The sequence below is a fragment of the Doryrhamphus excisus genome, linkage group LG10 (genome assembly GCF_037039965.1).
Source record: "Doryrhamphus excisus strain RoL-2023G ecotype Guam linkage group LG10, RoL_Dexc_Guam_v1.1, whole genome shotgun sequence".
NCBI classification, from domain to species: domain Eukaryota; kingdom Metazoa; phylum Chordata; class Actinopteri; order Syngnathiformes; family Syngnathidae; genus Doryrhamphus; species Doryrhamphus excisus.
The window spans coordinates 7,966,418-7,980,641 of record NC_136366.1 but is presented as its reverse complement, the minus strand read 5'-3'; the positions used below and the strand labels follow the sequence as shown (position 1 = coordinate 7,980,641).

Here is a 14,224-nt window from a genome sequence, read left to right as displayed (position 1 = left end):
ACTTGTTATTAAAAAAAATATATCAAATACATAATACAACTTCCCGTGTTCAATAAACACCCTATTGCACTCATCTTGAGTGGCGTGTCACCACACAAACCGCCTTCTCGAAGCACAGCCAATCAGCGTCGCCCTGTGTGTAGCGTCACTCCGTCCCGGCGTGTGCAAATCAGAGGCGGCCAGCGTGCCAGAAGGAACCAATCAGCGCGTTCCAACGAGAAGCCGCTGAGCCAATCGGCGGCCTCCACGACGGGGAAAGCGGTGATGATTTATATACAGCGGAGGGCAAGATTCATTCAGTATCACATCTACTAGACAAGATCACAGAATACAATATCCAAAGACGAGTTGGTAGTTCCATTCTGAACACATCGAGACTCTTATTCAACTCATACAAGGTATGTACGACGATGGTTGTGTTTCGGAAAGTGATTTATTGTCTTAATAGCGACGTATAAAGGCGACGGTTAATGGAGTGTGAATGTAATTTAGAAAAGGTGATTGGTCATGTTGGGAGGGGGGAAGAAAATAACCTACATTTTGATTGATAAAATGTTAATACTGTGATTAATGACCTTATGTCTACCAGACAAGCTAGCATGTTTAGCTAGTTACCGGCCTGAAGCAAAGCGACAAGTAACCAACTTAAACAGGTAGCAAATATGTCCAACCTCTTGATATTTTGGAGGTGTTTGAATACTTAAACCGAGCGGTTTGGGTTTACTAGCATTCAAGCTAACTCGCTCAACTTCAGACAGCTGACGGTGCCCACGTCATTGCTAAAGGATCCATATCACTTATTTTTCAGGTTTTTCTTTAAGAGATCTGGTACAACAGATATTAACGGAAAAAAGATGAAGCTGCTGTGGGCTTTCCTGCTGGTGGCCAGCGCTGTGTCCGCTGATGATGACGACAAGAGGGAGAACGTGGGCACAGTCATCGGTATCGACTTGGGTACCACCTATTCCTGGTAAGAACCCCCCCACAGATCCTGAACAATGATCCAGGAATGAACGTATTCTTAATATTTACCATTTCCTCCTTACAGCGTCGGTGTCTTCAAGAATGGCCGCGTGGAGATCATCGCCAATGACCAAGGCAACCGCATCACTCCATCCTATGTGGCCTTCACCAGTGAAGGTGAGCGTCTGATTGGTGATGCCGCCAAGAATCAGCTGACCTCCAACCCCGAGAACACTGTGTTTGATGCCAAGAGGTTGATTGGTCGGGCCTGGGCTGACTCCTCTGTGCAGCAGGACATCAAGTACCTGCCATTCAAGGTACAGTCGGACATCGATATCGACAGTGTTGCTCAATTTCAGCATTCTGACTAAAAATGTGCTGTGATTTTTTTTTTTAGGTCAATGACAAGAAGAGCAAGCCTCACATCCAGGTTGACATAGGTGGTGGCCAGATGAAGACGTTTGCCCCTGAGGAGATCTCTGCTATGGTGTTGACTAAGATGAAGGAGACGGCCGAGGCTTACCTGGGCAAGAAGGTACCAAACGGGACATTCAATATGCTCTACCGCTATGAGAAGCTGTCTCTAATGAAAGCGTTCCCTCAGGTCACCCACGCTGTGGTCACGGTCCCTGCCTACTTCAATGATGCCCAGCGCCAGGCCACTAAAGATGCTGGCACCATCGCTGGTCTCAACGTGATGAGAATCATTAATGAGCCGTAAGTGTTCAGTGGACACGGAGATGCGGTTCTTCTCCTGTTTTTGTACTTCATCTTCTGTCATCCAACAGAACGGCCGCCGCCATTGCTTACGGCTTGGACAAGAAGGATGGCGAGAAGAACATCCTGGTGTTCGACTTGGGCGGCGGCACCTTCGACGTCTCCCTCCTGACCATCGACAACGGCGTCTTCGAAGTGGTGGCCACCAACGGAGACACCCACTTGGGAGGCGAGGACTTTGACCAACGCGTCATGGAACACTTCATCAAGCTGTACAAGAAAAAGACGGGCAAGGACGTGCGCAAGGACAACCGTGCCGTACAGAAGCTGCGTCGTGAGGTCGAGAAGGCCAAGAGGGCTCTGTCCGCCCAGCACCAGGCCCGCATTGAGATCGAGTCCTTCTTCGAGGGAGAGGACTTCTCCGAGACTTTGACCCGTGCCAAGTTTGAGGAACTCAACATGGTACATTTCCTAACTTCATTTATATGCAAAGTACCGCTGTACAAACTCTAACCTGAAACATATTCAACTTGTGTCCAGGATCTGTTCCGCTCCACCATGAAGCCCGTTCAGAAGGTGCTGGAAGATGCTGACCTGAAGAAGTCCGACATCGATGAGATAGTCCTGGTCGGCGGCTCCACCCGTATTCCCAAAATCCAGCAGCTTGTGAAGGAGTTCTTCAACGGCAAAGAGCCCTCAAGGGGCATCAACCCCGATGAGGCTGTTGCTTACGGTGCCGCCGTTCAGGCTGGCGTGCTCTCAGGGGAGGAGGACACTGGTAAGCCAATCACGGCCGTCTATTGTTTAGCACTTCACTGAGCGTGGAAATAAAATTAGGCTCATTTTTCCCCCTGATGTCTTTCAGGTGATGTGGTTCTCCTGGATGTGTGCCCTCTTACTCTTGGAATTGAGACCGTCGGAGGAGTCATGACCAAGCTGATCCCCAGGAACACCGTTGTACCCACCAAGAAATCTCAGATCTTCTCTACGGCGTCTGACAACCAGCCTACTGTCACAATCAAGGTCTATGAAGGTAAGCCCTCGCAGCAGTAAACAAACATGTGGTTTTAACAGAAACATGAGCTTAATTATGTCTTCTGTTCTAGGTGAGCGTCCCCTCACTAAGGACAACCACCTTCTGGGCACCTTTGACCTGACTGGCATCCCCCCCGCCCCTCGTGGCGTGCCCCAGATCGAGGTCACCTTCGAGATCGACGTAAACGGCATCCTGAGGGTCACCGCCGAGGACAAAGGCACTGGAAACAAGAACAAGATCACCATCACCAACGACCAGAACCGCCTGACGCCAGAGGACATCGAGCGCATGGTGAACGACGCTGAGCGCTTTGCTGACGAGGACAAGAAGCTCAAGGAGAGGATCGATGCCCGCAACGAGCTGGAGAGCTACTCCTACTCCCTGAAGAACCAGATCGCTGACAAGGAGAAGCTGGGCGGAAAGCTCTCGGACGAGGACAAGGAGACCATCGAGAAGGCTGTGGAGGAGAAAATCGAGTGGATGGAGTCTCACCAAGATGCCGACCTGGAAGATTTCCAGGCCAAGAAGAAGGAGCTGGAGGAGGTGGTGCAGCCCATCATTAGCAAGCTTTACGGCAGTGCGGGTGGTCCACCACCAGAGGGCGCCGAAGAGAAGGATGAGTTGTAGAAGTCGTCAACTCTGTCGCCTCTCACCTCTCTTTAAAAACACCTAGAGGTACATGTCGAACTGATGGGACTCTATCATGAGAGGGGAGGGGCTGTGAAAGGGGCGGCAACGGACCACAACAAGCAACTAAATCTTCCGAAAGACTTTTGACACATTGGTTAAGTGTTCTCTTCGCCGGTGGGTGGAGATATTTTGCTGGCCTGGATTCAAGGCTCGCTGCTGCTGCTGTTCTCAGGCAGTCCTGCTGGGGATGAGGAAGAAGTAGTTGTAGTGGGTGGGGTGGGCGTCTGTTATGGGTATAGGATGTCTCCAGTTTCACTGGCTTAAAACTTATTTATTGAATCTGGTTGTACTTCTGGAAAGACATTGAAATAAATGTTTGATACAAAATGCTTGTTTTTACCTTTTTTTCTATCCTCTATGTCCATCAAATTTGGACATAAAGTAGAGGGGCGGCGTTTGGGGGCATGTTATGGGTAGAAAAGATTCAAGATGTACATACAAGTTTGGTCGACGTGACCCAGACAGAACAAACCGCCAACATGTTCGCGTGGCACACCTGGACTGACAGTAGGGACAACCAATCACATGTAAACAGCAGAGCCAATCAGTGAGCATGTGGGCGTCGAAAAGGAAAAGCAGGCTTCACCCAAACAACCGTTGTCCGCTTGGTCCTAGTGCTTGCCTGCGTAGCAGCGGACTGTATAAACGGCCATCTAAAGGCACACTGAAGAAGTAGTCGTAGTAAATGTGGGTCTATGGCCTAAGGTATTTGAAACTGGTTGTACTTCTGGAAAGACACAAAATACTTAACTTTCACATTTCTTTAGTTGGTCAGCATGGTTACATCACTTTGGTGACACATGGTTACATCCCAGCAAATACAAAAGTCAATGGTAGCATCTCCATTGGGGTTCCTGCTGGAGCAATTTGCTCTCCAGCAGTCCAGGTTGTAGTGGGTGGAGTGGGGTGGGCAGCCGGTTTATGGTATAGGAGGTCTCAAGAGCTTCACTGGCTTAAAAGTTGTTTATTAAACCTTGTACTTCTCAAAAGACATTGAAATAAATGTTTGATACAAAATACTTGTTTTCACCCTTTAGTTCTTAGTAAAATGTCATCAAGTCACCACGGTTACAACACAGTCATGGTGTATGATGCCATGTGTGTCCATCCCACCGAATACAAAAGCCAAATTTAATGTCTCCGATGGAGCTTTTGGAGCTGTTCCTACTACACTTTTTGCTGTGGATGGAGCTGTTCCTGTTGGAACCTTTTCTGTGGTTGGAGCTGGGACTGGAGCTTTTGCTGTGGTTGGAGCTGTTCCTGTTGGAACATTTTCTGTGGATGGAACTGTTCCTGTTGGAACCTTTTCTGTGGTTGGAGCTGGGACTGGAGCTTTTGCTGTGGTAGGGACTGGGACTTTTGCTGTGGTTGGAGCTGGGACTGGTGCTTTTGCTGGGGTAGGGACTGTTCCTGTTGGAACCTTTTCTGTGGATGGAACTGTTCCTGTTGGAACTTTTTCTGTGGTTTGAGCTGGGACTGGTGCTTTTGCTGTGGTTGGAGCTGTTCCTGTTGGGGCTTTTTCTGTGGATGGAGCTGGGACTGGAGCTTTTCCGGCGGTTGTGGATGGAGCTGTTCCTGTTGGAACTTTTTCTGTGGTTGGAGCTGGGACTGAAGCTTTTGCTGTGGTAGGAACTGGGACTGGTGCTTTTGCTGTGGCTGTAGCTGGGACTGGAGCTTTTTCTGTGGATGGAGCTGTTCCTGTTGGAGCTTTTTCTGTGGATGGAGCAGGGACTGGAGCTTTTGCTGTGGTAGGAACTGGGACTGGTGGTTTTGCTGTGGATGGAGCTGTTCCTGTTGGAGCTTTTTCTGTAGATGGAGCTGGGACTGGAGCTTTTGCTGTGGTAGGAACTGGGACTGGTGGTTTTGCTGTGGATGGAGCTGTTCCTGTTGGAGCTTTTTCTGTGGATGGAGCTGGGACTGGAGCTTTTCCGGCGGTTGTGGTTGGAGCTGTTCCTGTTGGAACTTTTTCTGTGGTTGGAGCTGGGACTGAAGCTTTTGCTGTGGTAGGAACTGGGACTGGTGGTTTTGCTGTGGATGGAGCTGTTCCTGTTGGAGCTTTTTCTGTGGATGGAGCTGGGACTGGAGCTTTTGCTGTGGTTGGAGCTGTTCCCGTTGGAACCTTTTCTGTGGCTGAAGCTGTGGATGGAGCTGGGACTGATGCTTTTCCTGTGGATGTGGTTGGAGCTGTTCCTGTTGGAGCTTTTTCTTTGGCTGGAGGTGGGACTGGTGCTTTTGCTGTGTCTGTTGCTGTTCCTGTTGGAACTTTTTCTGTGGTTGAAGCTGGGACTGATGCTTTTGCTGTTGCTGTTCCTGTTGGAACCTTTTCTGTGGATGGAGCTGTTCCTGTTGGAGCTGTTTCTGTGGATGGAGCTGGGACTGACGCTTTTGCTGTTGCTGGAGCTGTTCCTGTTGGAGCTTTTTCTGTGCCTGGAGGTGGGACTGGTGCTTTTGCTGTGGTTGGAACTGGGACTGGTGCTTTTGCTGTGGTTGGAACTGGGACTGGTGCTTTTGCTGTGGTTGGAACTGGGACTGGTGCTTTTGCTGTGGTTGGAGGTGTTGCTGCGGGAGTTTTTGCTGTGGCTATTTCTCCTGGAGCTTTTGCTGCTGGAGTATCTGCTGCTTGCTCCTTACTACCCCCCGCGTCCACCTTCCATGGTAGTAAACACATGCAGTGGTCCAGGCGGTTGTATGGCAAATCTCCCCCAAATTTCATCAGAGTCCATGACTTTTTTTCTGTAAGAAAAATCAAATATGCTCTGCCATGATCTCATGAAATATGATTACCTTGTGCGTACCTATGTTGAATCTGTACATAGCATTGATGGCTCCATCTGCTGTCAGCCCACCAAAGATGTAGATATTGTTGCCCAGAGCCATGGCGGAGTGGGCTGCTACACCCGGTGGGATGTCTCCTTCTGGATGCAGAAGCTCCCATGTCATGCTCCCTAAAGTAATAGTAACAGTAGTTGCTTTAATGTACACTACGATTATATTTACATTTTTATGTATAAAGTAATTTTTTTACTCCATCGAGACAAAAATTGATGGAAAAATATCAGTGATACCAACAGAGAGAGAGTTGAGACTTACTTGTATCAAGAGAGTACATATCGTTATAAAAGTCCCCGTTCGCCATGCCTCCATGAATGTAGATCTTGGAGCCAGCCGCTACGATAACGTGTCCATGTCTGGCTGTAGGCTGTGCACCTTGGGTTTTGGGCTGAGTCCAAGTGGAAGACACTGGGAAGACGGCACAATCAACACAAACAAGCCACTCGGATTGTGCATCGGCGGCAACACTGACCGATATCAAAGACGTGGAGTTTTTGGTCTGAAACGGGGGACGCTCCGGCTTCCCCACCGGAAAACACGTATAACGAATTACCCAGGCAGGCGGAATTGGTGTGATAAGTTCTTGGACTGGGGGGGTTTCCTTTCATTGCAATGTTTTCCCACTGGGCTTTGCCGTCTATGGACCCACAAACAAAATAGGTCATAGCAGATGGCAGGTTTATGTTTTTCATATTCAGTTTTATACCTGCTACTTGTATCTTCTGCATGCAGTTGCGGTTGCCAGTCTGCTCGGCTCCCCCAAACACCCACAGGCTCTGTGGGTGGCGCTGTGGCACAAATGTGCAGTGTTCATATCGAGGGGCCAGGCCCTTCCACTCCAAAATGTCCCACTTGAGGTAATCTAGAGGGGGGCGTGGAGGATAGAACTTGACTTACTTGGGCTATCGAACTGTTGGAAAATTGTCGGTCCTAATCAGTGGCGTCATTAGGCTTATTTTAGGGGGGATTCAGCCCCCCTAAATAATTTGATATTTTTCAATTTTTTATTTATTTTTTTTTACAAAATAAATCTGACAAGTTTTATATAACAGGGCAAGAATAGGAGTTAAAATAAATATTCACATTAGGCGATGTTGTTTTGCGGCCAAGAGGTAGATTCCAGCCATAAAGGAACATTGCATATGCTAATTATGCTAATTAGCTAGCCAGTAGCTAATATCATGGTCCTGGTTGTATGTAGTGTCAAGTGTGCCCCGCACTCTTTTCAGCCTTTGGGGGCACAGCATCAGTTGTGTTTTTCTCACATTATTGATGCACACTGCAGGTTACTTAGTTGAGCTAATTCCACTATGATTAATTAGATTAAGATTTAACTATGATTAATTTAGTTTAGTTTAATTTAGTTATATGCCTGTTTTTGTTCGTTATTTGTTTTTTTTTCATTTCCTAATGTCTACTACATTCATTCATATCCTGTTAATCTCCAGGGGGGCTTAGCCCCCCTGTCCTCAGAACCTAGTGACGCCCCTGGTCCTAACATTACATTACACGAACAAGTAGCTAAATCCATACCCATATCTATGACGTGTGTATGCGAGAAGCTTCCACCAGGATTAGCACCACCAACAATCAGGACCCTTCCATTTCCTCCATCCCTACACGGCGAGAAGGTACAGGTGTGTCCCACGCTAAAACCCGGGGACATTCCTTTAGGTATCAAGGAATACCTGAGAAGAACAAATAGAGTAGGCCATTATTTAAACATCAACAACGGCACGTGGTTACTTACCATATTCCTTCCTTTGGCTTCTCTTGAGCGTCAAGTACAGGGAGAAATTCCATTGCTGTGGAACTTGTGGCGGTGAACTGGGTGACATTAAAAAGTGAATTACGCCTGAATCAATAATGTGTTATATTAAGATGTGATGGTCCCAAAGTAAAATGGTGTTGAATGCGCGACCGCGCAGCTCGAACCTGTTACACTGTTAGCATCTGGTTGCTACGTGTTTGCTCCGCTGAGTTATTAAAAGGTAGAGATTGCATACTTAACACCAAACTCTATGTCGACTCTCTGGGCCAATTGTACAGTTTATTTCGGTGACGTCACTTTTAAGATTCATGCGTGCCGTGGGTGAAATTTAATCGGCTACGACAAATTGAGTGTTATAGACATGTTTACAATATAAGAGTGCATCTGGGTAGTGATACACTTTCACCACTCGGCTGCTGATGTGTTTTCAGTGAACATTTGCACGCTAGATCTCTCTTAGAGAACATCTCTGACACCTGTTTTTCCCAATACTTCCGCCTACAGACCCCTCCCCATGGTGCATTCATGTACTAGCGAGGAATCAGAATTTCAGGGATTTCCTCGGCAGAAATTACAGAAGGAAACAAAACCAGCTAAAATGCATTTCATGGTGGCGACACCAAACATGAAAGTTAAGTGATAACTAAATTGATGTCAATTTAAAGCACCCCGCGCCATTTTTTAAAAACATGTTTTTACCTTTTCGCTAATTCATATTTGATGATCTATTCGGCGACAGTCAGTGCTAAAGATGACGTAAAGCTACTCTGCTTAGGTGAACAACAGGCAATGTCGAAGAAGGTATAATTTGCAGAGTTCTTTCATGTATACGTTCAAGTGCACGTTTCACTGTATGTTTACAGTACGTACACGAAGGGGACCACGCAGGAGACCACGCCCCCAGCACAACATTTTGACGTATATACCTGTTCAGGGCTTTTTTTTAAGTTCATACCTAATTAACACTATATTATGAAACAAATTAGCGCCATTTGTAACATAGATGTTATATTTACACTCTAAATAGTGTTGTAGTTTTTTATTTGTCCGGAAGATGGCGGAATTGTCTTTGCAGTAGACACAGCATGTAATCGAGGAAGCTCATATCATATTTACATTGATGAAATATGCTTAAGTGAAGATCGTGCATCCTTTTGATTGCGTAAGCAAGCAGCAACATATCCAGATTGATTATGTGTATTCTTTAAGTTCCTTTAAAGTGCTCATCCCCATGCTAGCCGACCTGTTTCCTTTCAAGGAAGTTCAGCTTTATTCTCCTTTTGTTTTCCCTTTCACTCCCAACAGATAAGGACCTAATATGGGAGATTTCTGTAGAGGAAAAAAAGGAAAATGATGATATTTTAATGCTCTAAAGGAAAGGGGGCTTGAGGCATGGAAAGAAAGCGATAACTGCAGATATGATTTTATGTCAGCAAAAATAGCATATGCAGAGCAGGCTGTGTGTGTTTTAAAAAGGGATGCTGGATCAGGATTATCTTCTAGAATAAATACAGCAAGTTCATCTGAGGGTTACTCGTACACAGCCTGCCGGGCGAAATGTCCAAATATATAGGCCGCTGCTTTGTCTGTTGAGTCCCATTTAACCTGGAGGTGTGTTAAATAGTGGTGTGGATTAATCTGGATTACAGCCACTCACACAGACACGGATGATTGAACGTGGTTATAAAAAAAATGTGGCTTATTGTTTATTCCTCCTATCTGTCGGGTCGGATATCATTTCAAATTCATTCATTTTCTACCGCTTTTTCCTCACGAGGGTGCTGGAGCCTATCCCAGCTGTCTTCAGGCGAGAGGCGGGGTACACCTTGGACTGGTGGCCAGCCAATCACAGGGCACATATAGACAAACAACCATTCACACTCACATTCATACCTATGGACAATTTGGAGTCGATAATTAACCTAGCATGTTTTTGGAATGTGGGAGGAAACCGGAGTACCCGGAGAAAACCCACGCATGCACGGGGAGAACATGCAAACTCCACACAGAGATGCCCGAGGGTGGAATTGAACCCTGGTCTCCTAGCTGTGAGGTCTGCGCGCTAACCACTAGACCGCCGTGCCGCCCATCATTTCAAATTCATTCATTCATTTTCTACCGCTTTTCCTCACAAGGGTCGCGGGGGGTGTTGGAGCCTATCCCAGCTGTCTTCGGGCGAGAGGCGGGGTACACCTTGGACTGATGGCCAGCCAATCACAGGGCACATATAGACAAACAACCATTCACACTCACATTCATACCTATGGACAATTTGGAGTCGCTAATTAACCTAGCATGTTTTTGGAATGTGGGAGGAAACCGGAGTACCCGGAGAAAACCCACGCATGCACGGGGATAACATGCAAACTCCACACAGAGATGCCCGAGGGTGGAATTGAACCCTGGTCTCCTAGCTGTGAGGTCTGCGCGCTAACCACTAGACCGCCGTGCCGCCCATCATTTCAAATTCATTCATTCATTTTCTACCGCTTTTCCTCACAAGGGTCGCGGGGGCTGTTGGAGCCTATCCCAGCTGTCTTCGGGCGAGAGGCGGGGTACACCTTGGACTGATGGCCAGCCAATCACAGGGCACATATAGACAAACAACCATTCACACTCACATTCATACCTATGGACAATTTGGAGTCGCTAATTAACCTAGCATGTTTTTGGAATGTGGGAGGAAACCGGAGTACCCGGAGAAAACCCACGCATGCACGGGGAGAACATACAAACTCCACACAGAGATGCCCGAGGGTGGAATTGAACCCTGGTCTCCTAGCTGTGAGGTCTGCGCGCTAACCACTAATCCGCCGTGTCGCCCATCATTTCAAATTGATAGCGATAATGTTCTCCCCATGTTTGAGGGAAATGTGGTTGAACATTTGACCTTTAGTCATTCACGAACACACATACACATACACACACACACACAGAGAGGCCAGCATCACATTTCTAGTGTTGGTGTACGGCTGCTTCGAGCATCCCGTTAGCGATCCAGCGACGGTTGCCACGATGTCCTTGTTTAGAGTTTACTTGAGGAAACCTACGGGAAAGTCCTCGGAGGCGGCGTCCTTCCTGTTGAGGACTCATGGTGAGGACCAATCCCCTGTCCTCTGTTTACCTGAAGGTGTAGTATAGAGTGTAGTGTTGTAGTATTAGTGTATGCATGCTGTGTTATGTACAGTAGATGTGTGATGCGCCGTGTCTAATAGAGGAACACGATGCAGCACGAAGGCCTTTACTGTGCTAATGAGGCCCGGCCCTCCTTATCGGGTGACACCTTGCATCATTTATGGAGGGTATTATCCACACCGGAGGGGGATGCACCCAAAGACCAAAGCCTCATCCATTATCCAGCATGGGCAGCCATTAATATGCATAAGGTTTTTACAGGGGTGCGGCTCCTCTTATGGGGGCGTATTTTGGTGTTTGTCGCCCTGATGCAAGCCTGGGTAGGAAGTTCTGACTGTGGATGACTTTAAAGGACTTTGTGTCGAGAGGATTAGTGCAGCTTTTGTGTTGAAACATCAGACAAAACACTCTTGGTTCACAAGCAAACTTGACATTTTTATGTCAGCCTGGGATTATGGATATAGCGACCACAAAATTAGGAACAGCTACCATACATCCAATATGAAGAGAGGCTAAAGTCCAGACCAAAGAACCGCTCCTTTGGGCAGGACTTTAACCTCCGTAAGGTTAAACAAAAAAATGGGTGTACCCGGCCAGCTGGGATAGGCTCCAGCATACCCCTGCCAGTGAAGATAAGTGGCATGGATGAATTGGATCGACATGATTGTCTATGGGAAACATTGTTTGTTTGGATGTTCTGGTTTCTTATGGGACCGCATGGCGGTCAAGTGATTAGCGCGCAGACCTCACAACTAGGAGACCAGGGTTCAATTCCACCCTGTGTAGAGTTTGCATGTTCTCCCCGTGCATGCGTGGGTTTTCTCCGGGTACTCCGGTTTCCTCCCACATTCCAAAAACATGCTAGGTTAATTGGCGACTCAATAGTCCATAGGTATGAATGTGAGTGTGAATGGTTGTTTGTCTATATGTGCCCTGTGATTGGCTGGCCACCAGTCCAAGGTGTACCTTGCCTCTCGCCCAAAGACAGCTGGGATAGGCTCCAGCACCCCCTGTAACCCTCGTGAGGAAAAAGTGGTAGAAAATGAATGAATGAATGAATGGTTTCTTATGGGGCTGCATGGTGATCTAGTGGTTAGCGCACAGAGCTCACAGCTAGGAGACCAGGGTTCAATTCCACCCTCGACCATCTCTGTGTGGAGTTTGCATGTTCTCCCCGTGCATGCGTAGGTTTTCTCCGGGTACTCCGGTTTCCTCCCACATTCCAAAAACATGCTAGGTTAATTGGCCACTCCAAATTGTCCATAGGTATGAATGTGAGTGTGAATGGTTGTTTGTCTATATGTGCCCTGTGATTGGCTGGCGACCAGTCCGAGGTGTACCCCGCCTCTCGCCCAAAGACAGCTGGGATAAGCTCCAGCACCCCCTGTGACCCTCGTGAGGATAAGCGGTAGAAAATGAATGAATGAATGTTTTTTTATTAATGAATATCAAAAACTGGTCCACCTCACTTCCCAAATGACTCTGGTTCACACAGTACATGGACGGAGTCTGCTTGGAGTTCTCGCTTCCTTTCTGCTGTCACAATCAGCGTCTGTTGGCCTGGCCTTATTGGGTGCCGGTGGGGCGCCTTGCTTTTCATATGTAAATGTGACAAATAGGCAACAAAGCCAAATTAAAAGCTAAGACGGATAAAGAGGAAGGCGGAAGCCAGTGAAGACGCTCCTCTTCCTCTTTTTTTCCATGTAACTCATTCATCCTGTTTCCGACTATGTCTTTATGTAGGACCGCGGGGGGCTGGCGTTACGAGTACAAACACAGCAAGATGACTTGTTGTCCTTTCAGGTCGTATAGGCTATCGCCTTTTTCTTTTGTGCCGTCGTCATGGGATTTTGTCTTGGGGCGCGATCCGGGAGGGGGGGCGTAAGCTTAATCAGGATGCTAAATGGATGCTAAACCAGCAGAGGAACACGAGACAAAGCAAAGTCTTAGCAGCAATTTTGGATGTTATCTGAAAAATAGGCAGCACGGCGGTCGAGTGGTTAGCGCGCAGACCTCACAGCTAGGAGGACCAGGGTTCGATTCCACCCTCGACCATCTCTGTGTGGAGTTTGCATGTTCTCCCCGTGCATGCGTGGGTTTTCTCCGGGTACTCCGGTTTCGTCCCACTTTCCAAAAACATGCTAGGTTAATTGGTGACTCCAAATTGTCCATAGGTATGAATGTGAGTGTGAATGGTTGTTTGTCTATATGTGCACTGTGATTGGCTGGCCACCAGTCCAGGGTGTACCCCGCCTCTCGCCTGAAGACAGCTGGGATAGGCTCCAGCACCCCCGCGACCCTCGTGAGGAAAATGCGGTAGAAAATGAATGAATGAATGAACTGAAAAATATTCTAACCAGGGCGGCTGTTAACCAAGGTACGAATTTATCCGCACTGGACTCTACCATCTGCGTCCTGGAGCGGGGACGGAGAGCCAAAGTCAAAGTCTGTATTTGGATTTTCACCAAGATTTTCATTCTAGTTTTCTAGAAATGTGTTAAGTCGTTTTTGAGTCATCTTGCGGAAAAAAAGCAATAAAACCAGCTCTGGCTTATTATTATTATTACCCTACATTGCAAAGAAAGAAAACGAAAGGGTCCGATCTATTTCCTGGAAATAGATTTCCTTTGAGGTCAGGCTCTTTGAGGCGCCTTCATAACATTGCCTTCTGGATGCCACACGTTCAGATGGACCAGCAGGAAAACTTTAACAACGGCGTTCCTGCTTTGTTCCTCCACGTCGGCCAGCCAGCCAGCCAGCCAGCCAGCCCACAAGCACTGCCAAGCTCAGTGTGGGAACGACAAACATCCCCCGTACCCATGCAGGCATGCATGCGAGCGGGGCCGAGGTGCCGGCGACGTTATCAGTGCTAACTGGAGCGCTCTTCATGAGCAGGATAAATTTAGACGAGCACAAAGCCGATGTCAGAGCGGAGGCCGTGTCAACATGGTCTTGACACAAGGCTCCGAGTGGTGTCAACAACGCCTGATGGCAAGTGTGACTGAGTGGGAGGGCACAAGACAACGTGACTGACACATGCACACACTTTCATTGTCATACAAGTCCTCACTGTCTCATCT

The 14,224-nt window shown here is 47.6% G+C and overlaps 2 protein-coding genes across 2 annotated transcripts; one reads left to right on the top strand and one right to left on the bottom strand.

Moving 5' to 3' along the window:
* The first annotated feature begins 232 nt into the window (after window positions 1-232).
* Window positions 233-3,733, top strand: hspa5 (heat shock protein 5). Its single transcript, XM_058065068.2, has 9 exons — window positions 233-398; window positions 809-970; window positions 1,049-1,280; window positions 1,361-1,498; window positions 1,568-1,680; window positions 1,752-2,142; window positions 2,221-2,458; window positions 2,546-2,713; window positions 2,787-3,733. Exons 2-9 carry the CDS (start codon window positions 855-857, stop codon window positions 3,341-3,343), a joined length of 1,953 nt encoding a protein of 650 aa, XP_057921051.1. The 5' UTR covers window positions 233-398; window positions 809-854; the 3' UTR covers window positions 3,344-3,733.
* Window positions 3,649-8,041, bottom strand: rabepk (Rab9 effector protein with kelch motifs). The gene is made up of 8 exons (XM_078794330.1): window positions 7,989-8,041; window positions 7,874-7,926; window positions 6,945-7,100; window positions 6,711-6,875; window positions 6,497-6,646; window positions 6,202-6,351; window positions 5,959-6,032; window positions 3,649-5,898 (listed from the first exon to the last, which is right to left on the bottom strand). The coding sequence occupies exons 1-8, from the start codon at window positions 8,039-8,041 to the stop codon at window positions 4,486-4,488; spliced, it is 2,214 nt and encodes a 737-aa protein (XP_078650456.1). The 3' UTR covers window positions 3,649-4,485.
* Window positions 8,042-14,224: the final 6,183 nt, after the last annotated feature.